Raw genomic sequence first — 26,447 nt, 5'->3', positions numbered from 1 at the left:
ACTAAAGGGAGTAGCACAACCCCTAAGGGAGAATAATTCCTCTTCCATCCCTCCAATCTCCTTGCCACCTTATTTAGGACGGGACCCCAAAAGGTTTCAGAGTTAGGGTTACCTCCAGGAGGGAGGTTGAGATAAGTCAGGGGCCACGAAATGGAATCACCACTAGCACTTAATGTGAAATTTTGAAGAGCCCTCTCATCCATGTTAATTAGCAGCTAAACGACTCTTAGACAAGTAGAGATCTTCTCAAAGATTTTGAACAAGAAGATAGCCTTCCTGAACTTTGCTAGACTGTCCTCAAGGAAAAGCAGGGTATCATTAGCAAATTGAAGGTGTGAAACCTCCACTTCCTCCCTCCCCATATGTAGGCCTTTGATCACTCCCTTTGCCTAAGCATGAAAAAAAAACCTACTAAGGGGATCAACAACTAAGGTGAACAGAGAAGGGGATAGAGGAGCCCCTTGTCTAAAACCCCTAGAGGCTTTGAACCAATCTCTTGGTTGACTATTATCAATGATGGACATATGGGTTGAGATGAGACAACCCTTAATCTACTTTCTCTACAAATCTCCAAAACTTTTCTTATTCAACACCTTGTTTTAAAAGCCCCAGTTGATCCTATCGTAGGCTTTCTCAAAATCCACTTTAAAAACAATACCCTTTCTTCCCCTACTTTTCACATCTTATACCACCTCATTAGTTGTTAGCACCAACACTGTAGATATGCCTATCATGAATAAGAGCGGATTGGGCCAAAGTGATAGTTTCCTTGAAGACAACTCTTAATTTGTTAGCGAGGACTTTAGATAATATTTATAAAGGCTTGTGACAAGGCTAATTAGTCTAAAGTCCCCATCGCTTCTTGCTCCCTCCTTCTTAGGGATAAGGGTGATAAAAGTGGAATTAACACTAATGTTAAACACACCTTTATGATGAAACTCTTAAAAAAATTTAAGGATATCTGCTTCCAACATAGCCCATTTTTCTTAAAAGGAAGCCATTGAAAACCCATCTAGGCTTAGGGCCTCATCTCTGCTCATGTCAAAAGCCATTTTTCTAAATTCCTCAACTTCAAATGGTCTTTCCAACCATCGAGCTGAATTCTCTAAAATGGGGCTCCAATCAAGGCCTTCCACCATTTACTTGTTTGGATTTTTCTCTTAAAAATGAGATTTGTAGAAGTTGGTGATCTTGACACCTACCTAGTCTTTTCCCCTCACCACCTGACCTAAGTCCAAAATCGACTCCTTGATGTAGCTTTTTTTTTCCTTCTCCCATTAGCAACCATGTGGAAGTAACTAGAGTTACAATCTCCCTCCTTAATCCATTTAACGCTAGATTTTTGAAACCAACTTATGTCTTCTCTCATAAGGAGGATGTCTAATACATTGCTAAGCTTGACCTTCCTACACCCATCCTCTTCCCCAAGGAGACCACACTCTTCCAACCTATCTAGGGCAGCAATCTCAGGGAGGATCTTATTTTTAGCAATTGTGTCATTCCCAAAAGTATTCATTTTCCAAAATTTCAGTTTGGATTTAGGAATTTCAGCTTCTTGAAGAATTAAAAACCCTCCCAACCCTCCACTTGACGTTCCACCAACTTCTAGCATTTTCCTGGAAGGAAGGAAGAGTTAATCACATGTTCTCAAAAATGGAAAGAGTAGGCCCCCCACTTCATGGGGTTGGATTCTAAAAGGAGGGGAAAGTGATCAGAAGTGGGCTTGGGGAGGATTTGTTGGTCAAGATGGGGGAAAACGTCCTCCCATTCAATAGTGAACAAAAATCTGTCAATATGGGAGCAAGCCCTACTATCCCAGTCCCCCTAGGTGAAACAATCATTCTCAATAGGGATACCTGTAAGCCCACACTCATGAATAGAACAGTCAAACTTCCTTATGGTCGAAGAGGTTCTAGAACACCCTAGGATCTCTATAGAATTGTGAACTACACTGAAATTCCCCCCCTTCTCCCAATGAGGAACACACAAACCAAAAATGATCTGCAACTTCTTATGGAGCTAGGTCCTCAAAGAAACAACATTTGGCACATACATCAATGTAAACCACCACACTCCTACACCTCTGATTTCAAGGAGAACAGACAGGGAAAAGAACCCCTCAAGGAAATCCTTAACGGATGCTACTCCAGAGTCCCACACAATAATTTGACTCTTAGATGCCCCCAAGGAAAAGAGAGACACCCAATCTCTATTTCTACTACCCTAAATACTTTTGATCGGGAAAAAATCCACATTCTTCAGCTTAGTTTCCTGAAGGAATAAGATGCCAGGATTGGAATTAGAAATGAGATACTTAACCATTCTTCTTTTATCCCTACTACCTAGACCTCTAATGTTCCAAGAAAGGAGCTTTTCATTTTGTATGCAAGAAGGCCTTGGTTGGAAGTCTGCCCTTATCATACTTAACCAAAGATGCTAGCGTTCCCAGCTCCCTCCTCAGTTTCTAGCCTTCTTTTTATCCCTTGAATCCCCCTCCCTAAGTTTGATTCTTTCCCCTCCTTGAATTAACCAAAACAAGGTCCAACTCATTTAGGGGAACCTGGGCATCTAGGTTAGCCCTCTCATCCTCTAAAAGGTCCAATGAGGAGCATTCGAGTTGTTATGTGATACTAACGGAGTGGGTGGATTACCCTCAACTGCAGCAAGTCTATCTTGTGTGCCCTACATAAGTTCATTACTCAAACCACAAGAGTTGAAATTGTGGACGGTATTGGTTTAGATGAGGATGCCAAATTATCAATTGAGATGATATGGTTTGAGGGAGTAAGGACCCTGTCTGGACTTGCCTCTTCCTTAAAGGAAAACTTGCCAACTTTTTCAGGAGATGGGATCCTTGAGTAATGTCTTTCCATTCGTTTGCATCTATCATTATCTCTGATCTCACTCATCTTGCGGAGACAGTCAATAAGAAGCCCTTCTTTCTCTGAAGAAAAGTGCTGTAATCTCCTTTCTTCCTCGGAAGGTTTACCCTTTGATAAGGCAATTTGTTTCCTTACTTTGATCTGGGCTGCCCTCCCAGCTGAGCCCTGACTCTCCTATAGGCAGCTGAAAGTGTCTATAACACTTACTCCTTTGATCTTGTATGGGCCAATTGAAAATGAGATTTCCTCCCTTGCTCTGCATGGGGGTCAACAATTTGCATCGAATGAGGGCCTCCTTATAGGATCGAGCAGGTGTAGATGTTTGAGGTTTGAGATTTGTAATTACTCGGTTGGAAACTCCTTTATGTTTACTCAACATGCCCTTCTCTTGAAAATTTTCTAAGTTTATGTTTGAGCGCTTCCTTGCAAGCCCTGAATGTTTCCCCTGAAAAATTGTCTTAACCACATTAGGATTTTTCTTCAGTTGTTTCCTTGAATGCAAACCTTGTGGTATCAGTCTATAAAACACCGATTTTCTTTCATGGAGTCTTGGAAAATTAATGATTTTAATAGAACCCCAATCATGGCATCTCAACTGCTAGACTATAGTGCCTCTGACGCTATCTCCATGCACACCCCTAGTAGCTTCCCAGAAAGCTCTCCAGCTGAAAGCCTCATTTCCATTTGGTATATTGTACTCAAAATCCCTTTGTGTGGGATTTTCTCTAGTGACATAAACCTCCCGAAGCTGTTCAACCTCAGCTGAGCAAGAGAATGCAGCTTGGGGCTCTGAGGATTCTTGCCCAAGGGTCTAGAGTTTTTGTAAATAGGAAACAAAAGAGTTCAAGTTCCAGCCAACTACGATCATCTTCAGAAGTGGATAAAGCGAACCTCCTTCGTCTGGTCTTCTCAACGATGCGCAAAACTTGACCATTCACCTTAAAGGAGAAGCATTTCTTATGGATTAATAAGGTGGATTCTATTCGGGAATCGAAGGACCAGTGTTGAGATGTAGGAAGTAGGTTTGTGGGGAAGAAAAAATGATGAACATAAGAAGAAAAATAGGGTTTTAGAAGAGGCTTTTCTGTGTGGAGACAAGAATGGTGGTTTTGATGGAGATCACAGGCTTCTATGGAGATTAGGGTTTATGAAGGAGAACAGTAGTACGAAGAAAAAATGTAGGACTTAGTGGCCAACAAGACACCATAGCTTTCTATGAGAAGATGAGAGAGCTAAAAGAAGAGGCGAAAGGGAGAAGACGGAAAAATTGAGGCACAGAACCTTATCGTGAGGAAATGAGAAAGCGAAAAGAAGAGATGGGTTTTGATGAAGATTTTGAGAAAGATAGGGAGTGGAGATCGAAGGGGAAGTCACTATGATAGCTCATTTGCGGTGGGAGAGACTACGGAAAGAAGTGTTGGATGCTCGCAAGAGAGAGGTCACCATCGCTTCTTTTTTGAGATGGTCTTTACTGTTCTCAAGGCATTGTGTTTATGTATCATTATCCTCATCATCATCATCATCTTTACAGTAGGGCATTTCAAATCATGTTTGGTGGCCTCCGATTGTTTTTTACTTTTATTTTTATTTTTTGGATAAGAGAAAAATTGTAGAAACGAAATAACTTATAAAGTATGAGGACAAAATTTGCTTTAGGTACAATGATCTAGAACCAAAAAGATTACAATAGAGTTGCCACACTCTCAAAGTAAAAGAAAAGAGAGCATTTCAAAGATGTGATGCCATCTTATAATGTAGAAAAAGGGTGATCATTTGTTTCGTTGGACTTGTGGCACATAAAGAACATGTTAGGATGGGGAGGCATATAGTGCCTTCTTATTTGCAGCAAATCATTCATATGAATCTTATTTAGAGTCATACCCTATAAAAAGGTTTGGATCTTCCAAAGAACTTTAGCCTTCCTAATGATGTGGCTCCAGGGATTGGGAGAAGTGTTTTCTAAGAGGTTTGAGAAAAATGGATTTCAAAGAGAACAACTCCCAAAAGTAACCCTCTCAGACTCTTATCCTCCCTATTGGAAGGAGCAAAGTGGTCAAATGTAGAAAGCAAGTTTGTTAGCTCATCGACGTCTCCTTGGTTGAGATTTCTAAAAAAATGGAAGTCCCATGGAAGAGTGCCCCCCTCAGAAGATATGAATGGGTTTGATGGGCACATTGTGGAGAGAAGAAAGCTTGAACAAGTGAGGCACCTTTAGCTCCAAAGAAACCTCACCCACCCAAACATCCTCCTAGAAGTGAAATAGGCATTTCCCTTTTTGAAGTGGGTGAGAAAAACCTAACTCGTTGGGACATGAACTTCCAAGGATTTGCATGAGAAATAACTTCCTCTTTGTCTCCCGCTCCCACAGTCGAACCCATTTTGGTGGAGCCTATATTTACTTTTTACCGCCTTGTTCCATAGGGAGTTTTGAAACCTTCACAACTGTTTACCAATTAGGAGATGTTTTTGTATACCACATTGCCAAGCTCAAGTCCCCCTTCAAATTTGGGTCTACTAGCAACCTCCCAACTAACTAAATGCTCTCTAAAGTCATGCATAAACCTCTCTAGATCTTTAGCTACTTTCAAGGACACTCAAAAGAGAGAAAGTAAATAAATAGGGATATTGGACTATGGGGCACAATTGAGTGTGATACGATCTCCAAGAGACAAATATACCCTCTTTTAATCCGCCAATCTCCTACCACCTTCTCAATCATAGGGTCCAAAGAAGCAAGAAGCTTGGATTGCCCCAAGTGGGAGACCAAAATAAGAAAGTGTTTTAAGGTAATACATTCTGCCAATGTTTAAAAACTCTCTAGTTCTTTAACATCCAAATTGATACCAACCACCCACTCTTGGACAAGTTGATCTTTAAACCTCGAAGATTTAAGCAAGATAACGAACTTGGTAGAATTTCACAACATTGTCCTTGAGAAATAACATTGTATTATTAGCAAACCAAAGATGAGACGCCTCCATTTCCTCCCTTCCCATGAGCGTGCACGAGCAACTTACTTAAGGTATCTACAACTAGAGTGAAGAAGAAAGGAGACAATGCATCCCTTTGTTTGAGCCTCCGAGTTGCTTTGAACCACCATCTAGGATGACAATTGACAATAATCGACAAATTGGTCGAAATCAAGCAACCTTTGATCCGTTTCCTAATTCTTCCATACCACTTGAGAGCCTTTCCCTACACTTCACCTTATTTAAAAAGCTCCAATTTTCCCTATCATAGGTTTTCGTGATGTTAAATAATTGGGTAAAATGAAAGACCTAATCATAATGATAGGTCTCTTTCTCTATTTATAATGTATGTCAAGCACATGACAATGACCATAATACCCTTAATTAACTCTCACTTATTAATATAATACTACCTAATGATGCTGAATGACTAAAATAACTACCAACACTCCTCCTCAAGCTAGAGTAAATGAATCAACAAGGTGCAAATTAGTCTTCTTATGCATGGTGGTAATGAGTTTCTACACAAGTTTCTCTTGAAGAAAGCTGCAATCAACTTCAATGTGTTTTTTCCGCTCATGGAAGACTAGGTTGGAGGCAATATAAGTGGCAGCTTAATTATCACACATTAACTCCATAGATTGAGAATGTGGAAAACTCAGTTCTTCCAACATGTTCTTCAACCAAACAAGGTCACATCTATTGTAAGCCATGATCCTATACTCTAAACCAACACTTGACTTGGCCACCCCAATTTGTTTCTTACTCCTCCAAGAAGCCAAATTACCACTAAGATACGGTACCTGGTTTCCGAGTTTTAATTCGAAGGTGACTAGGCCCAATCTACATCATTATATCCTTGAATATGAGAGTGATCTCAATCCTGATATAAGAGACCTCTCCCGGGTGCACTTTGAGATATCTCAAGATGCGAATTATTGCATCCAAGTGACTTATTCTGTGAGAATCAAGAAACTGACTCACAACACTTGTTGCAAAAGATGTTCTAGTCGAGTGATTGTGAGATAATTCATCTTTCCAACAAGTCTTTATTATTGTTTTAGGTTGAGCAATAAATCACCCGTATCTGCCACTAGCTTACTATTAGGATCTATAGGTGTATCAACAAGTTTGGATCCCAACATCCTAGTCTCATCTAAGAGATTAAGAACATACTTCCTTTGTGACAAGACTGTTCGCATACGAGATCTCGATACTTCTATACCCAAGAAGTACTTCAATGGTCCCAAATCCTTGGCTTGAAACTTAGTGTGTTGTAAATGCTTTTAAGCTCTGGATATTTTGATCATCATCACCAGTTTTCACAATATCATCCACATACATAATAAGCAGAATCCTGCTCGATGGAGTATGATGATAAAATAGAGAATGATCTATTGCACACTATCGAAGGCCAAACTCAAGTACTACAACGCTAAATCAACCAAACCATGCCTTGGGAGATTGTTTTAAACCATATAATGACTCACTAATAGACTAAGCTTGACTCCTATGGAGCAACAAACCCAAGTGGTTGCTCCACATAGACCTCCTAAAGATCACCATGTAGGAAATCATTCTTCACATCTAATTGATGTAGAGGCTAGTGATAGCTGGTGGCTAAGGAGATGAATAAATGTATTGAGGCAAGTTTGGCGACAATGGAGAATGTGCTTGAATAGTCCAAATCATACACTTGAGTATATCCCTTAACTACAAGGTGGACCTTCAATCAAGCCATAGAATTATTTGGATTGATCTTCACGGTGAGCACCCAAGGACAACCAACCATAGACTTACTACAGGAAGAGGCACCAATTCCCCACTATCATTATCCTATAGTGCAGGCATTTCTATCATTGCATTTCGCCACTTAGAATGGCATAGAGCTTCAGAAATAAACTTTCAAAGAGCAACATAAGACAAAGTATTGACCAAACGGTAATATGAGGGTGACAAGAAGCCATCAAAAACAAAATTAGAGATTGGATTTTGGGTACAAGTGCAATTACCTCTTCGAATGACAATAGGAGGATCAACCACTTGGGAAATAGGATCATCTGATGAGGGAACTAGAGGCATAGAAGTGGAAGCTGGAGGAGGCTCTCCTCCTTTGAGTATTCATGTGTACACTTGCAAATTGGGATGACGCATGTGATAAGGACTCAAACTGGATGAAGAAGTAAGAGGACTGGGCGGAGAAAATAGGTTTGGATTAGGAAGATTGGGTAGAAAAAGGGGTTCGTCAAGGTCAACAGAAATCAAAGAACCAGAATAATATGGTGTAGACTCAAAAACGGTGACATCAGTAGAGAAAGAATTGATGTAAAGTAGAGCTATAACATTGATATCCTTTTTGAGTATAGGAATAACCTAGAGAAATACATTTGATAGCACGAGGATCTAACTTATTCCTTGTTGGATTTAACTGATAAACGGAGGACATTCAATTGAATATACGACGAGGAAGGGAGAACAAAGAAGCCTTAGGGAAGGTAATTGAAAATGGGATTTTACCATCAAGGATAGAAGAGGGCAATTTATTGATGAGAGAGCAAGTGGTGTGCACGACATCACTTCAAAAAACATTTGGGACATTCATTTGATATTGTAGGGTTTGAGTGACTTTGAGAATATGTCTATTTTTGCATTCTGCAACTCCATTGTGTTGTGAAGTGTGGACACAAGATGACTAATGGATCACGTTAAAGTTAGTTGTATAGGTATTGAATTGAGTACTGAAGTACTCCTAGTAGAATCAGTACAAATTATTTGGACTAGCATATCAAATTGAGCCTTTTTTTGAGAACAAAAGGTACAAAAGATATTAAACAACTTAGAACGATCTTTCATTAAATAAAATCAAGTCCTTCTAGAGTAGTCATTAGAAAATGTAACAAAGTACGGAGTTAGGTCCGGCCCTTGACTTGATAATACCTATTCACATTGTCTTGCTAATTGACTGAAGCGGGAAGAACTCCTTGATGACTGACCAAGGGACTTAGCCGAACCGGGTCCTCAACTTTGAGATGACTCAACTAGGACCCAAACATTGGAATGGACTAACGTAAAAGGGCTAATGACTCTTTTATTGCCCTAGGAGGCAAAGGAAACACAATGATGCTTTCCTAGTTGACAAGACTTATATTCAAGGTTAGACATGAAACTCAAAGTAGGAACTAGCTTTTTTAACTTGTCCAATGATGGATGACCAAGGCGACAATGGATTTGATGTGGTTTGGTGGCAACAATACAGGCAATAGGAGAAGAGAGTGACTCAAAGTAGTAAAGCTCACTAGCCTCGTATCCTATGCCAATCGTCTTCCTCGTCTTTAGATTCTAAATAAGAATAGGAAAAAAGGTTACCAAGCAATTTATTGATTTTGTAATTTTTCTAACGGACATGGGATTATAGGGGATGTAGGTATGTACAAAACAGAAGAAAGAGTGTGGTTTTGTAAGAGAGTGGTTTTGTGTTCCTAAACTAGTAGTGTCGCCTAGGAAATTTTCGGCGACTGCTCTAACTTCCGGCAGTTGCGGGCTCTTTTTTAGGGCTATGATGTTGCTTGAAATTCTTCTATGATGATAGACATGCAGTGGACTTAGGGTTTTAGGCTTTGGTTTTGATGATGGTTGTGACAATTAGGGTTTGGGTCTTAGAATCATGCTTTGATACCATGCTGAATAATTGGGTAAAATGGAAGACTCAATCTCAATGATTGGTCTCTCCCTCTATAATTTCTGTCAAGTACATACCATGATTCCAATGACCACACTACCCTTACTTACCCTCACTTATAAACATAGACACACTAATGATACTAAATGACTAAAATAACCGTCAACACTTGAAATTGCTGTACCTAACCAGGCACGAGGCCCTTTGAAAATAAATTCCTTTAGGGGTCTAGTGAATTAAAATTTTTATTTTCATATTTGACAAGGTTCCATATCGTAAATTTTTTCCCCCTAAACCAATATAGGTTTAAAATAAAACCAAAATCTGAACAAAGTTTACAACTTGATTTGCAAGAAATTCCATTTTATTCAAATCATCTTAGCATTTCCATATTTATAAAACATCAGATTCTCACATTATAATTGTAGGTAATATATATGTTTTGTGTACCAAGTTTAAATAAAAGCCCCCTCCTCACATCCTCAACCTTCTCGTTAATCACAAGCACAATGTCTAAAATTTGTCTTTCTTGAGTAAGTGCAGATTGTGTCATGGTAACTGTATGCCCCCAAAAGCACTAGAAATCTGTTAGCTAAGACCTTGGAGAGAATTTTTTAAAGACTAGTCACATGACTCAAGAGGTTTGAAGTTCCTCACTCTTAATGATCTCTCATTCTTTAGGGATTCGGTAAGAAATGCAGAAGTCACACTATTATCCACCGACCCACTATGACAAAACTCCTCGAGAAACCTCATGAAGTCTGCTTGCAAGACCTCCCAGTTCTCAGAAAGCTATTATGAAATCATTGGGACTGGTTTTATTGACCTCAAAATGTCTCTAAAGCCACTTAGCTGAACTTGCCTTAGTGGGGCTCCAATCGAGACCCTCCACCATTAATCTATTCAGGGGCTCCTCAATAAACAATTGTTTGTAAAAGTTGATAATATTTGCCCCAATATGAGATTGGTCCCTCACCACATGCCTCGTGTCTAACTGCAACTCCTTGACATAGCTTTTCACCCTTCCACATGCCACCCTGTGCAAAATTTTGGAGTTGCAATCCCCCTCCTTGACCCACTTTCCATTGTCTTTTTGGCGCCAACTTATATCCTCCCTTAGTAAGGGCACCAATAACTCAATATAGTGGATGTTCTTGCCTAAGCCTTCTCATCTAACAAACCATGCTTCCCTAGCCTATCCAACCTAGTAATTTTTGAGAATATGTTTTTTTTTAAGTCTCCCCAGACATCTCTTTATTCCATTGTTTCAACTTAGTCTCTCGAGGAACAAAATGTTATGGTTGACCTTAGTTGCTAACTTCTTGACTACTCTTCTATTTCTTAGGTCCTTGCCCTAACATTCTGAGAAAGAAGTTTCATTTTACACTACTGGGGACCCTTGAAGATTTGTCTCCCTTATGGTATTTAATCGATGATGCTAGTCTACCCAACTCCTCCCTCAATTTCTTAGCCCTTTTCCTATCTCGTAGAGTCTCCTTTCCTCAATCTAGTTCTCTGACTTCTAAAGTTCACCAGAGTGAGATCCAGCTTGTCAAGGAGATATTGAGTTGCCCGATTATCCCTCTCATCATCTAAGAAGTCCATAGTTTTGTAACTCCTCTTCATAGACTCCCTATGGCAAAAAGGTGACTCAATGTGTCAATGAGATGCCAGAAAAATAGGGAAATAAACAGCAGAAGAGGCATTATTCACCTGTGGAGCCTCTGAATGGTTGCTTCCTGGCTCCATTGTTGCCAAAATTGGGACATAATTGTGCACAAGGGTATTATCAGTGTGCGGCTGGTCTGCAAGTTGCATATTTGAGGTATGTAGTCTTGAATTTTCTTGGTTACAGACCTCATCTGGGACTGCAATATCTCTTCTAGTGGTTCTGCTGTTCCATTCTGCGAGTTACTTCTTCTCCTCATGTTGTTCTTTCCAGAACATGCCCCAACTTTTTTGTGAGCTCTAGAGGTAGCCCCTCAGAGATTCAGCTTGGGCAGCCCCATCAGAAGCACCTGTTTGTAACTCTTTTGACCTTCATTCTGGGCTTCTTTCGTCTGCCTGCAGCTGAGCCCATGTTTTGAAATGCACAGGGCTTTAGGCCTGAAGCTAGCCAGAATTAACTTAGCTAGGTCCCAATAGAGTTTGAAGTTGAATAGCTGGAAGTTGAATTCAAAGTTGAGTTTGAATTATTATTATTATTATTTTGAATCTAGAAGCCTTTCTCTCATTAGGAATACCCCTGCAAAAGTCTATTTCTTGCTTATATTTTTTGGGATTCTTCCTTTCTTGCCTAGGAATGGGAGCTTAGGTGTTGTTGTAAGGTTGTCGTCGTGTGACCTGGAGGTCATGGGTTCGAGGAGTGGAAACAGCTTCTTGCAAAAATGCAAGGTAAGGCCATGTACTGTAGCCCTATTGTGGTCCGCCCCTTCCCTGGACCCTGCATACGTGGGAGCTTTGTGCACTGGGCGGCTTTTTTTTTCTTTCCCTTTCCTGTCCATTCCTGCCGGAGGTTCTCCATTGCCTTGAGAACACTAACTGATTCTTGGACTTAAGATCTCTGCTCATGTTTGATGAGCAGCTGTCAAGGCAACTGCAGCTCTTGATGGTTCCTTATTCAAATACTTCCTCTTGCCATTCCTTTGAAAGTTTCCTAGATCTTCCTCCAAGCTGATGCCTCCTCGCCATCTGGTATACAAACCCATTGCAAGCTCTTTTTTGTCGTATGTTCTCCATTGAAATGAACTGTCCAAAGGTATTAGATCTCAATCAAAGCATAATGATGTGGTTGGGTGCCCTAAACGTCCTCACCCAAAGGTTCGAGGTTTTTGAGAGAAGGAACAATCACGATTCTGTTTCCAGCCATTGTCATTCCTCCTTTGGATGGGAGACAAAGAAATGGCATTGCCATGTTCTTTCTGTGATGCACCAAGCTCTTCCTCTCTCTTGGAAAACGAGTAGTTGCAAGAGTTTGGCTTTGAAGAAGGTTTAGGTTGAGGAGTGAAATTATGGTTGACTTGTGATAGAGGGCAAAGTTCAATGATGTATGGTTCTGAAGCAGGGGTCTTTGGTGAAGGATGTTGATTTTGGGGTTGAATGCTATTGCAGACATGATCGCGAGGCAGAGGGAAGTGGAATGCAAATTTCCGGTGGAGTGAGGTTAGTCTAGATCACATCTGAATCACCCTGCCCTTAGAAATTCTGTAGTTACATTCCAACCAAATACATAACACAAAAGCACAACTAGCTCAATGCCAAACCATTTTCACGCCCTTTCAACCTCCAATCCCTTGAATCTTTGAAGAGAAAAGCTTTCTAGAGAGGAAAGTCACACCTGATTCTCCCCATACACACCAAAGGCCTGCATCAGACACCCCAAGAGAAAAGGGCAATGCAAAAATAAATGCACATTGTTTCACTGCATTGGAAACAAAGAATACAAACATCTGGAAACTATGGTTTCAGAGGTCTTTTAACCTAAAAGCCAATCATTAGTATTGATTCTGTCAAAAATAGGAAACAAATAGAGATGGAGTCTCAAATTGATCAAAGCATCTTAAGGGAAATGAGAATTAGAACCATGAGTATGATAATCAAGAAAAGACTTGCAAGAGAACTCCCCTGACCCATCCAAAGTCCGAACTCCATGATCATACTGAGACGAAGGAAAAAAGAATTAATTACCTCCAAGACTTGGGCTAGCTTCCTGTTCCCCTCTTTCTCAAGTACCTCATGAAGTACAAAATTCCAAGAAACAGTGGCCTTCTTAAGAACCAAAAATTAGAAATTAAAGTGTTGCGAGAATTCAAAAGATGGTGAAGACTAGGGTATGCAATGCAAAAAGGTTTGTCCCAGTCCACACGTCCTTCCAAAACTGTACTCTCTGTATTGCCAAGATGGAACTAACCCAGGGAAAAAAATTATGAAATGTAAGAAAGAATTTCTGGGGACTTGAATGAGATTTTAAATCTAATTTTGGCATTCCACCTATTTTGATGGATTCCAAACTTGCTGTGAAATACCTTATTCCATAGGGATCTAGGCTTCCAAGGAAAACACTATAGATCCATAACCATTTATTGACCAAGGCAATTACCAATCTCTATGCCTTCACACTTCAGCTTCCAAACCTTGTAACACCCAACAAATAGTTCCTTTTACCCTCACCAGGGGTGACCATAAAAAATCTCATCAACTTTTCTAACTCAAGACCAACACTAATGGGGACGTGGATGGAGACAAGAAGTAAAGAGGAATAGAAGACAAGGATGCTTCAATCAAATCCCTCCTCCCTAAGTGGAAAAATGCCCCTCTCCAAGCATCCAATCTCATAGCTACCTTTTCTAGACTCCAAAGGGACACAGATCTTGGATTACCACCTAAAGGTAGACGTACAGAAGAAAGGGCTAGCTATAAATAGCATACCCTGCCAACTCTGCAAACTCGTGTGAAAGACTCTAATTTAAATTGATGCCTGTTAAACCACACTAAGAAAGAATAAACTTTAGTCCTGAAACTTCTTCAAAAGTTTACATAAAGAGTGAGGATATCAACAAAAGGATAGATTGTGAGTGCAACACATATGGACATGGAGACACTACAAATCTTACAATGTATAGGACACAACATGGCAGTATAAATATATAATATTATATTTCTATATCAAATATTCTCATTTTAGCATTTTTTATAGCCAATATAATTGCATATGCTTTTTTCATCTTCCTTTTCATTTAATGAAAATTCGAATTATATTACTTCTTCCATTGTAGATGTTTGACATATTGATTGTGAATTTTCTTTTAAAACCAGCATTGTGGTTTCCCTTCCTTTTATATTTATGATTTTTCATGAATAGAGAAATTATATTATAATATGATGTCATTATTATTTTTGAAGCAATTGAGGAGTGTCTAAAATTTTTAAATACATACATATTCACATACATATACATGTACATGTATATATATGTGTATGTATAAACCCTTTCACTTGGAGCTTAATCATTTGAAGGCCAAAATTCCCTTGAAAATTCGGATTGTCATCTGACTATGTTGTTGGATAGAGTTAATATGCATGTCAAGTTAGTATTGTACAAATATGAAGGTCCTACATGTCTTTTTGCCCCAACATGTGTTTGATGTGTGGCGAGTCCAGTGAAACGAACGCTCGCTTGTTTCTTAATTGTAATGTGGCATCATACCTTTGGAATGCTCTCTTTTTGTATCTCAAAGAAGCATGGGTGGTGTCTTGGAATGCGATAGACCTATTGCTAGTGTGCGATAGACCTATTGCTAGTGTGCGATAGGTGTTTGGTTCAAGTAGAAAGGGACACACTTTATGAAATGGGGCAGATTTTGTGATCATTGACTCTTTGGCTTGAGAGGAATGCAAGAACTTTTAGGGACGCATATTCAACACATTAATTATGGGATAGAGTGTTTTCTTGGCTTCTTTTAGGTCCATCCCCTTGGTTTCTTTTGGGGATTATCACTGTTCTATCTTTAAAGGGATTGGAGGGCAGCTCTTAAGTAATCTTTTTGGTCATTGATCATTGCTCATTGTTCTATTTAGACAACTTGTCCTCAGACTTCTTGTACTTCGACCTGGTTATTAATGAAAGTTCTCTCTTATCTCACGAAAAAAAAAAACTAACTGTAAGCTTGCTATTTTTTTGAAGGAACATAAAAAATGTAATATTAAACTCGAGTACTAAGAAACTTTAAAAATTGCCAAAAAATTATGACTTGCCTGCTCTTACTATGATATAACTCCCCCCTCTTCCTCCCCCCCCCCCCCCCCTCCCCAAAAAAACCAAAAAAAAAAAAAAATCAATGAGCCATCTAACAAGGTAATTGGAAATCTATTGAAATTAGGAAAAGTAAAAAAAAAAAAACATTCCTAAAATCAGAAGTAACTCACAAAAACTGTTGTTTGAAGTTTCTTCGCAATTAATTTGCATTTTCCTTAGTTTCCTCCTTTGATTGCTTTCCAATGGCTCAAGAAACTGCTATGCATGACAGTCCTACGTTCTTGCAACTGTGACATATGTCAAATGGCTTGTTGGACAACCTTGGATGGAAGGGTTATAAACGAAATTTTGAATAACATATATTTTTTTATGGAGATGTCACATGATGTATTTTGAATGGCACTGTGACATTGTGATGTATAATCATTAGATCCGTGGTTGATCATTTGTATGTGAACAAGAATGGCATTGAAGATATTAATTTTGGGGAAAACGGGTGAGCAACTTACCTCCTTTAGTATCCTCTTGGGTACATTTGAGTTGGATACTAAATGAGCACCCTGAGGAGAGCTCAGGGGCAGGCTCTTGAGACTTATGTTTGTGTTGGCCGCTAGGTATACTCCTGGGTGGTGTTCTTTCATACCCATTTGGACTATCGAGGGTGTTGATCCTTCACATGCCGGACTCGAGTAGTGTATGGTGTTACTCCCCTTTGCTTCAGTTAGTGGTTGGTAAGTGGTAGGTGCTCCTACATGAGGATTGTGCTCTGGGGATGATATTTACCCTTAGTGCTGGTGGAATGTGAGTTTCACACCCTTACTGTTCGAGTCTTGGTTCCACACAATCTCAGTTGGGACTTGGTTGTCATGCCGGGAGACTTGACAACTGAATTGGACATTGGAGTATTTTCATGGACAAGGATGAGTATAGCTGGACAAGACTTGGTGTGGTCTTGTTGCTGCACGAGCATGACGACTCTGTCACATTTTAAACAAACTAAGGCCAAGATGATTCCTTGTGGCCTTGGAAATCTGCCATCCATGACACTGTGCATCAGCCCAGGGCCAATATTGAAAGTTGAAACTCACTGATTGACCACTAATTGCAGAAAGGTTTTGGCTTAGATATTTTTGGAGACAGATACTAAATAACATGAAAAACCATTTTCCCTTTGAGTTGTGGCTTTGGGTCCATGTCTCTTCTCTTCCAACAGCTTTGGAGGCAGAATGTGGCAGAAATATCTACTTTTGTTCATATCTGTATAAGCTGTAATATATTGTTGTGTAAATAAAATCTCTTGGTATTTGATTATTCCTTGAGTAATTCACTCCCACATTCGTTCCTTCTTGTGTCTGCTGCCATTCTAGTGGTTTATGTGTTATAATTGCTCACTTTCCCAATGGAAATCATGTTTATTTTTATATCACAATGGTAAGTGGAAGAGAAACATGTCTTATATTTTAATCTAGACTTGAATTACTAAAACTTAGCTAATTTTTATTATATTATATTTTACAATTTCTGTTTGCTGCTTATTTTTCTTCCCTACCGTTTTTTGGTTACTTGCATTTCATTTTTTTTTTTTTTGGGTTATTGATTAAGTGGTTAAATAAAACAATGATATCTCCATTATTGTCAGGAATTGGGACCAGCAGAATCAGTGGACGGCTGGAATGGATGGTGATTCTGTTCAAGATAAAACTATTTCTTTTGACGATGTCAGTCCTGAGAACCCAGAGATGAAGAATGCTGAATTACTTGAAGGGATCTCATCTGATGGGGAGGCGATACAAGAACTAGGAAGTGCTGGGGAGGCTGTATTAAAAGTTGAATTAGATGTCGCATGTTCTTCGGAGAAATTGGTTAATTTGAATCTACTTATGATGCATGTGGCAGCAAGAGAAAGTGATATTGAAGCCTTAGCATCTGAGCAAGAACATGGATTGTTTGATTCCACTGAGAAGGCATTTGAGCTTGATCTTTTATCTGGAATTTTAGATTCAGAGGTGAGAGAACTGGAGTACTTCATGGCTGATATCCAGACAGAAATTGTCAATGCCCGCAACACAATATCTTCATGTCAACTCCTGGGAGACTCTTTCGCTGAAATGGAGGAAAAATTACATGATTCTGAAGAATCATTGAAGCAGTCACAAGAGCAGGTCTCAGAAATGAGATTGCAATCAGATGAGTTCCAGAAGACCTTAGGCTATGGCAGAGAAGAAAACTGTGAGCTACTGAACTTGTTATTGTAATTTAAATTATTTTTTTGGTCAGAAAATTATAGTACTTCACTATTTTTAATATAGGGAGCTAAGCAGTTGTATGAAGTGGACCAAGCATGTGATACTAAAATGTTTATGGTCAGAGTAGGGGGAATCAACATGAAGTTAGTTTATGGGGTCCAGCTGGTCCAATTTTGCTGCTTTTTCTGTGGGCCCTAGAAAAAAATGATTGAAAATATGAAAATATGAAAATATTGCTCTTATAATTATTTTGCCTCTGGATGCAAGTATAAAGATTTCTATTGAATAGGAGAAAATTATGTGATTTTTTAAAAATTCAATCCTCAAATGCCTGGATATGAACAGGGAATAATGACAAGGATGTGGAAGTTTCACAAAATGGACAGTCCTCAAATGTCTATGCGAGGATAAAAATTCAAACTGCAGAACAACAAAGACGTTTTTTGAAGATGCTGGAGAAATCTTTGGCGAGAGAGTTGGACCTTGAAAAGAAGTTAACAGAATCGAGACTAATTGAAGAAGAACTGAAACTAAGGCTACAGTCTTCAGAGCAAGAAGTATTTTGCATGGAAGAGGAAGCCGTAGTTGTTTGGGAAAGGGTGTTTGAGGCTGATAATACTGCTGAGGTCCTGATGGGAATTTCAAAAGACCTAATTGGTCAACTCCAGATATTTCAATTTAATTTGAATGGTTCTGCTCAGCGAGAAGGGGAGTTCAAAATGCGGCTTCAAGATTGCACGGAACAATTGAAAGTCAAAGAAAGTGCTTTGCAGAATCTAGAAAGCAGTAGTCAAGAGCTTCATGACTTGCTCTCAGAACAGACAAACAGTCTTAAAGCAAGTTTGAGGGAAGCTGAAGACAAATTGCTTTCAGATTCTGAGGCTCTCACTTTGAAAGAGAAGGTAAGTTCACCTGAGAAGCAACAGAAAGAATCCGAGTTTCAGTTTCTGGGTCGAAAGGCTTCTTTAGATGGATGCTCGGAGCAGCATAATGTTTTATATTCTGATCTTAGAGAATTGAAAAAGGTTGTTGGGGATCTGAAAAAAAAGTTTTCTGAAGCCGAAAGTAGGGCTAAGAGTGCAGAAGCCAGGTGTGAATTGTTAACAGAGACTAATATACAACTTAATAGGGAGCTGGGTCTTCTTAAAGAAAGCGGTGGTGCCTCTGAGAAGGTGGATTTACTTGAGAGGCAGTTGAGGGTATCTGATATTCAGCTGCAGCAGGCAGTGGCGTCTGCTGAAGCAAGTGAGGAGAAGCAAAGCATGTTGTATTCTACAATTGAGGATATGGAAATTTTAATTGAGGATCTGAAGTCAAAGGTTTCAAAAGCTGAAACTCGGGCTGAGAGTACTGAAGAGAAGTGTATTATCTTGTCTGAATCTAATGCAGACCTAAATGAGGAACTGAGCTTTCTGAGGAGTAGAATGGAATCTTTGCAGATATCTCTGCATCAAGCAGAGAAAACAAAAGTGGCAACTGCAAAGTGCATCAATCTTCGAACCAAAGTAATAACAGATTTAGTCATGCAGCTGGCAGTTGAAAGAGAGCGTCTTCATAAGCAGGTCATGGTGAATTACTGTTATTCTATATAAATTTCCAGCTCAAGTTGGAAGGTTATAAACGAAAAATAAATCCTTTTCTGTTTCTTTTTGTCTCATGCATACTATGTTTATGTTTTTCTATATTTTATAGTTGGGGAATGTGGAAGGAAAAGAGCAAAGATTAGAATGCATTTGAACTGATAAACTTGTTTGAGATGGTGGCTTTCATTAAAAGTAATTTCACAATGCAACATTATTCATGTGTTAGCTTCAACAACTTAGTTTATAAAAATCATGTTCTTGGAATTGGAACTTGATTTTCGGCGAAAAATCACTTTGGAATAAAAATTAGTTATTGAAGCTTTCTTCAAAGCTAATTTTGGGGTTAAGATCATTTCCCAACTAAAATGTCATTTGCTAGCTTAGAAATAATTTCATGCTATAAAACCACTTTACTCCAATGCTGCTTCAAGTGGGCACTTGGTATACTCAAACGTAGATCAATGATGTCAAACCTTAACCCAAATTAAATCCCTACAACCTGGGTTTCACTATATTCATCCTTTTTGGCTTCTTGTCATAAAGCTGTTTCTTTGATTCTTCAAGTTTAGAGGAAAGTGTGAGACCTATTTTTATGGGTGTTGAAGCTTTAACAATGGGGTTTCAGCAGATTCCATCATTATTTTCTGCAATATATTTAGAGCTAGTTGTCAAGAATTAAATTTTCTTTAATTCATGAAGCTGTTGAAATTTTTATAAAATTTTTTTTTCACTTTCTAAATCGAATGGCAAGAGAAAATTGATTAGGGCATATTGGGAACTTTATAGTGGGTAACATAAGATGTTCAAATTTTTTAAGTTGGTTATAGAGCTTGGTATGTATAGCCATGTCCAGTAGCAACCCAATGAAAAATTCTGAGATTTTACTAAATACTCATCCGTTGTATTGGTGGATGTTAAGGGGCCTGCTATTTCCTCCTTGCTAATTGCATTTCAGCTTCTTAAGTCATGTTTTTTTAAAACGGTTGTTTAGCATCCATAAAAGTTTTCCAAATTCAATGTTACCTAGCCTTTTTTTAATTGAGAACTCTACAATGCCAATTATGCTTCAATGTCTGACCCCTTTAGGTCAAAATAATATCCTCCAAAATATTTTTATTTTGATAAGTTTCATTTTCTTCCAAGAGAAATTCTGGAAAACATTGGGTTGTTGTTAGTCAAGATCTAAATATGATCGCCTTTTAATTGAAAATATAATTTTTTCTAACCATGAATATTTATCTTTGACTCTTCTGACTGGAATTTTTATTTATTATTTTTGATTTTGATTTTTTATTTTACATACAGATGTCTTCCTTAGTGAAGGAGAATGATGCTTTGGTAGAGAAGTTACAAGAAGTGAACAGGGATCCTTCCATGGTAAAAAGTCAGGGTCGTGGAGGAAATGGTGGAGAGTTTTTGTATCCTGAGCATGATTTTACCACTAATTATCCAAAAGAAAGCAAAGAAGTAAAAGAATTCTTGGCTACCAATGTTGAGGTTGGTTCTTTATTTGGTATTCTGTGAATTCTCAGCTTCCAATGGTAGATAGGTATTCTATTTCATATTCTGTATTCAGTATGTTGACTTGCAGTTAATGATTGAAAGTCCAACTGTAAAACAATAATTTTCTTTGGATAATATTGCTTCTTATGAGAGCATGGACAAAAAGTGAACATTCAGAATGGTGGAAATTGCCTTTCTTTGCTAGTGGCTTCTGAATTAATAGGCTTCTAAAAATCTTGATTCCTGAGCAATAGCTAGCTTACTGAGGATTTTAAGAGGGAGGGGAGGAGGGGGGTGGAGTGCACATGCACATGGATGGGAAATGAATGGAACCATCTCAAGTTTTAGGATTTAATATTTATGGAAGACTTGGTGACAAGACATAAAACTACAATTTCAAGGGGTTTAAAGTCCTCTAAGCATTCTCTATTTAGGTCTTGATACCACTCAACATTACAATCTCAAGGGTTTAAGTCCTCTGAGCATTCTTTTCTCATATTGCTCTCGACTCTTTGTAACACCCTTTATAAAAGGGTGATTTTTTGGCACTGTTTTTGTACTTGGGAGGTACCTCCTTGGTGCCCTTTAGTGAATTGTATTTATACCAATAAAAAAAAAGTTTCACTCATTGTCAATGATGGATTGATGGGCTGCTGGGTCAGATGGCTTTGTCATGGCATTCTTTTAGGACTGTTGGGAGACCATGAAGGAAGACTTTCTCAAAGTTTTTCTGGAAGTCTTTGACATTAAAGTGGTAGAGAGGAGTATGAGTTCTACTTTTATCACCCTGATGCCTAAAAACTTTTGTGTGGCTAAGGTCAAGGGCTTAGACCAATTAACTTGGTAATTAGTTTTATAAGATTTTAAGTAAGGTGTTATCTAAGAAATTGGCTATGGTTATGGAGGATGCTTTCTTTCTTAGCCAGAGTGCTTTTATCAGCGATAGATCCTAGGAGCTGTCTTGATAGCAAATGAGATGGTTGAAGATGCTGTTCAAAGGAATAAGAGGGGTCTAGAGTTGAAATTGGATTTTGAGAAAGCTTATGATAGGGTGAGCTGGAGTTTCTTTGGCAAGGTTATGGCTAGAAATGGCTTTGGCCTGAGGTGGAGGAAATGGATTAGAGGGTGTTTATTTTCTGTGGTACTTTCTGTCTTAGCCAAGGTGAGGCTAAGATTTGGTTTTGTGCTTCTAGGGGTCTAAGACAAGGAGATCCTCATTCTCCCTTACTCTTTACTGTTGTGATTTATTTCTTGAGTAGGATGATTGAGAGGGGTTTAGATAGAGGGTTGATGGAGAGGATTAAGGTAGGCTATGAGGATTGCATTATGTCGCATCTTCAGTTTGCAGATGATACTATTCTCTCCCTATCAGATAACATGGGCTGCTTCTTTAATTTGCTGACTGTTGCAGGTGTTTGATAGTGTCCAGGCTGAAAATTAAATTCTATAAGAGTGGTCAGGTGAGTCTTGGTATTAATGTGAATCCTTTTGTTAGGATAGCTGGCTGTGCCATTTTCACTTGGTGTATTACTTATTTAGGTTTCCCTGTAGGTGGCAATAGCAATGCTAATGCTTTCTCGGACCTTGTTTTTGGGAGAGTGGTCGGGAGACTGGATGGGTGGAAAGGAGCATTTTTCACTTTAAGGTCTTATTACCCTTACCCATGTTTGTCTGTCTTTCATCCCTTTGTTTTATCTTTAGAATCCTTGTGAGATTGGCTTGGAGGCTTGTGAGGTCAACTTGTAGGTTGGGAGACTGTGTATAGGCCTAAAAGGGAGGGAGGCTTGGGTCTTGGTAATTTGGCGTCCAAAAGCATTTCTTTGGTGGGGAATGGTTATGGTGCTTTCCTTTAGTAACTAATTCTCTTTGGCATAAGGTAATTTGTAGTGGTTTGGAATACTACAAAATAGTGGTTTGATGCTAAAGTGGGAATTAACATTACTTATTGGATTCCTTGGAAGTTTGTATCTAATCTTCATGATACCCCTATTTCTGCTTTTCTTCTTTTGCAAGAAGATTGGCATTCTTGGAACTTCCACTTTGTTTAAATCTTAATGTGTGAGAGATTAATGTGTCGGCTCACTTAACCAAGTTGCTCGATTCTTTTTATGTTCATTTGGGGACTGATAAAAGGTTTGGAGCTTGGATCCGTCTAGGGAATTCTCTTGTAAATCTTTTCTCCTACTTGACTCGTGACTCTACTGTGGATCCTATTTCATTGTATTGTTTGATTTGAATAAAGTTCCCTAAAAAACAAAACTTTTATGTGGATTATGATACTTGAAAGAATCAACACCAATCATTTGCTTCAGAAGAGAGGACCTAATAAGGCCCTGTCACTTGACATTTGTGCCTTTTTTTTGAGGGTTGGATAGACTTGCGCACATTTGTTTCTTCATTGTCCTTCCATGTTGGCTTTTTGGAATAAATTATTTGATATATTTGGTGAAAATTGGGTTGTCCCTCCATGTTGAAGGCATTTTGTACCATTATGGAGTTTTGGCAAATGAAAAGATAGGAAAGCTTTGTGGGAGCGCACTGCTTTGGCTATTATATGGTGTGTTTGGTTGGAGAGGAATGCTAAAATATTCAAAGGTGTGGCTACTGCCAGCAATTTGCTATGGAGTAGAGTGGTTTATCTTGCATGAGTTGGTTTTTGGTTTATGCTGTGATCTTTGTGACTAGTTTATGTTGATGTGATGGGAGGATTCTTATTCTCCCTGACTTTTCCTTTTTCTTTTCTTTTCTCTTTTTCATTTTCTGTTGTACATTCTTCTCTCTTATAACACAATTCTTTGTTTATAAAAAAGAAAAAGAACTTTTTTTAGTCAACTCCTCCATTCCCGGACAAAGGTAAGAGTATGAAATTGTAAGTACTAGGATATATTTCTTCTTTTATTTTCTTTTCCCCGTATTATCTTTCCCACGTCAATATTTTTTTTATGATTTTCCTTCTCACAAATTAAACTGTTGAGATGTTCTTTTTTTTGAACTTTTTTTTTTTCCTAATTATTGTTAGCGCAGGGGTGTGGTGTTTTGGACTTTTTGAGTGCTGCTGCTGCAAAATTCAATTACCAAGTTATTTTAGAGGACCAAAAATCTCTACTACAACACTTAGGTTACGTTTGGTTCATGGAATTTAATTGGGTGGAAATGGAATAGCCGTTGTAGAGGGAGATAATAGTTTACAGAAAAAAAATGTGGTGTTATTTTTAAGGGAAATGACCATGCAAAAGTTGGTGTTATTCCACTCAATACAGAATAGATGAGGAATGACTGTTCCTAAATATCATCATGAGTATCTATTCCCATGCTATTGTGTGTTGGAATAACATTGGAATGATACTGTTTTGTTTTGTTTTTTTATTGTGGAGATGTTTATGCAATAGCTATTCTGTTCCCACTGTTCCATTCCAGGAACAAATTGCAACATAAAAGCCTTTTTTTTAATTTCATTTATATTTTTTCTTTTCTCCACTAATTAATCAGTGTGCTTGGAAAATTTTCAGGAGTTAAAACATTATTATGCTAAAATATTTCCTCATTTTCTGTGAATTCAGACAGACCAGGTGCAAAATGCATCTGTGGTTGAGACTCAGGTCAGGTCTGCAGATTCCACATTCAAGCTCAGTACTGTTAGAACGATACATGCAGGGCTGCTTGACTTCAAGCATGTTTCTATGGCAGTTCTCATCTTACTGATTTCTGTGGCATTTTATTTGTTTCAACAAGCAAACAGCCCATTTTGATGCTTTTGGTGAAAAGTTTTTATCAGTCTCACCTGACCAAGGGGAAATTCTCATCAACTGTCCATTTTGGAGAGCCTAATGTGGCTCTTGTATGCCCCACTTGCTGATGATCTGCAAGCTTTTTAAGAAGTCTTAGTTTACACGCATTACATTCTGCAGAAGGAGACGGCCTCTTGCATGTTTAGAAGACAATTGGGTACGCAGAATACCTATTTACAGAGACGGCAGGCAGCTTTACTGGAGATTGTTGGTCTGTCTTGTACCAGTTGCAGCTTAGGGGTGCAATTGCTGTTAGATCAAAAAGTGAAAGTTTCATTTAGATAATTCTTCTCGTCATCCTAATGCTGACAGAAATATATTTTGACAGCAGGTTTCTGGTGTTTCCAGACCTAATGGTAAGGGGAAAGTTCCTTAATGTTGGCTCTGCGTACTTTTCATGCTGAAATACTCTGATCAAGTGTTGTAGTACTTAATGTTTGAAGGGGTGAAGTTACTGTAGTGGGAGAAAAGCACTCAGTTTTGTTGGCCTCTAGCAATGCTGAGCAATGAAAACCTTTGGCTCATTCCACCACGACGTAGATTCTTATTTTGTTGTTGTTTCTTTTTGCTTGTATTTCTATGGCATTTGCAACTGGTTCTGAGGGCATGGTGTTTTGAGGGAAATTTGTGGAGATGGAGAGGGGACTTGTGTCATCTGCCCTCCGTTTGGATCTTCCTAGTGTCGTTGCATGCTTATATTCCAGGCAGACTGAACATCGCGCAAGTTCTCAACCATGCTATTTATGCATCTTATATTTTATTATCGCACATATTTTGGCAAAATTTATACATTGTGGTCTTGCATTTGCATTTTCCGAAGACGAGGATGACAGTCGCCTCAGTTCAGTGGCAGAGAAACTGAGAGCACAGGTAGATTGACTCGCTGCCCCAGCTCCCGCTTCTTGCATCTTCTTGAACAAATCTAAGCCACCCATCTAAATGCAACCTGCAATCCGGACACTCCAAAAAACCCAGTTCTTTTCTGGCTTTTTTTGTTAATGATGCCTTGGCGGGCTTTGTGACCGTTAATAGCTCGGATTCTTTTGAGAACCTGTCTTTGAACTCATCCACAAAGTTTCTTTTTCTTTTCCTTGTCAAAATAATATTATTTAATCAAATATTTCCAATGTATTTAACTCATTTTTTGGGTGTAACTCAGTTTAAGAAACTTGACAGCCAGTTTTGAATTTCGTTTGAAACTCAATTGTTTTTGGGAAAAAAACACCTTTTTTTAGTGTATTGAGTATGTAATGTCAATGATCATTGTAAAGCATCAGTGTCAATAAGTATTAGAGAATACCATCGTTAACTATCTCTGTAAAAAATGGATTTGTCGATATTTAGGTTTCTCATCAAATTAAACCTAAATTACCATGTGGATTTGTAATTTTCAATCAAAATGTTACTCTAGACTTAAGTAGTTTGCCAATCCAATTGCCATGACTCGAATTACGATCGAGAGGGTACTTGATGACATGCGGGTCTCTAAACCTAAAGTAGTTTGCCACTAACTTATTGTCAACATGTGCGAATTAGGGGTCTGATGCTTCGATGGGGGTGGTGATCCAAATATGATTTATTGGTCTTTATTTTACTTTTTTAGGTTTTATGAAGTCACTACTAACTTTTTAGATACCTACGTTTGATTTAGTTCACCTAATTACTATCAATTAGTTGGTCTCTAGTTAAATCTAAGTCTAAAAAATTGATAATTACGGTCTATGATATTAGTGCTCATTTGGGGAGTACGGCTAAATGTTAAATCAAATATTGAATTTGATTCTTCATTTTAAAAATTCAGATATCTAATCTTTTAAAAATGGTTCTGCCTTATGACTAGTTAGTATCCTAGTTAAGTTCATTGTAGCTCCTTGACTTTCTCAGTGGGCTCGGAGAGCCACTAAGCATACATACATACATACATCTCTCTGATACCATACATATACAACCTGCCTAAATGAGGGAAAAATTGGGTGTTTCGTACTGAATTGCATAAACATACACAACAGAAAACATACATCATCAAAATATTGTAGGAGCAT

The 26,447-nt window shown here is 38.5% G+C and overlaps 1 protein-coding gene across 2 annotated transcripts in view; it reads left to right on the top strand.

The window, feature by feature from the left end:
• Positions 1-25,188, top strand: part of LOC131161209 (WPP domain-interacting tail-anchored protein 1) — a 28,358-nt gene extending 3,170 nt beyond the window's left edge. For both annotated transcript variants that reach the window (XM_058116900.1, XM_058116899.1), the window contains exons 2-5: positions 16,925-17,514; positions 17,877-19,093; positions 20,420-20,611; positions 24,178-25,188. In XM_058116900.1, the coding sequence (XP_057972883.1) occupies positions 16,959-17,514; positions 17,877-19,093; positions 20,420-20,611; positions 24,178-24,366 (2,154 nt within the window). In that variant the 5' untranslated portion in view covers positions 16,925-16,958 and the 3' untranslated portion in view covers positions 24,367-25,188. The remainder of the gene's footprint in view (positions 1-16,924; positions 17,515-17,876; positions 19,094-20,419; positions 20,612-24,177) is intronic.
• The last annotated feature ends 1,259 nt before the right edge of the window (positions 25,189-26,447 follow it).

This window comes from Malania oleifera, chromosome 1, assembly GCF_029873635.1.
Source record: "Malania oleifera isolate guangnan ecotype guangnan chromosome 1, ASM2987363v1, whole genome shotgun sequence".
Taxonomy (NCBI): domain Eukaryota; kingdom Viridiplantae; phylum Streptophyta; class Magnoliopsida; order Santalales; family Ximeniaceae; genus Malania; species Malania oleifera.
The sequence above is the reverse complement of the archived record's forward strand: the minus strand, read 5'-3'. Positions and strand labels throughout refer to the sequence as shown.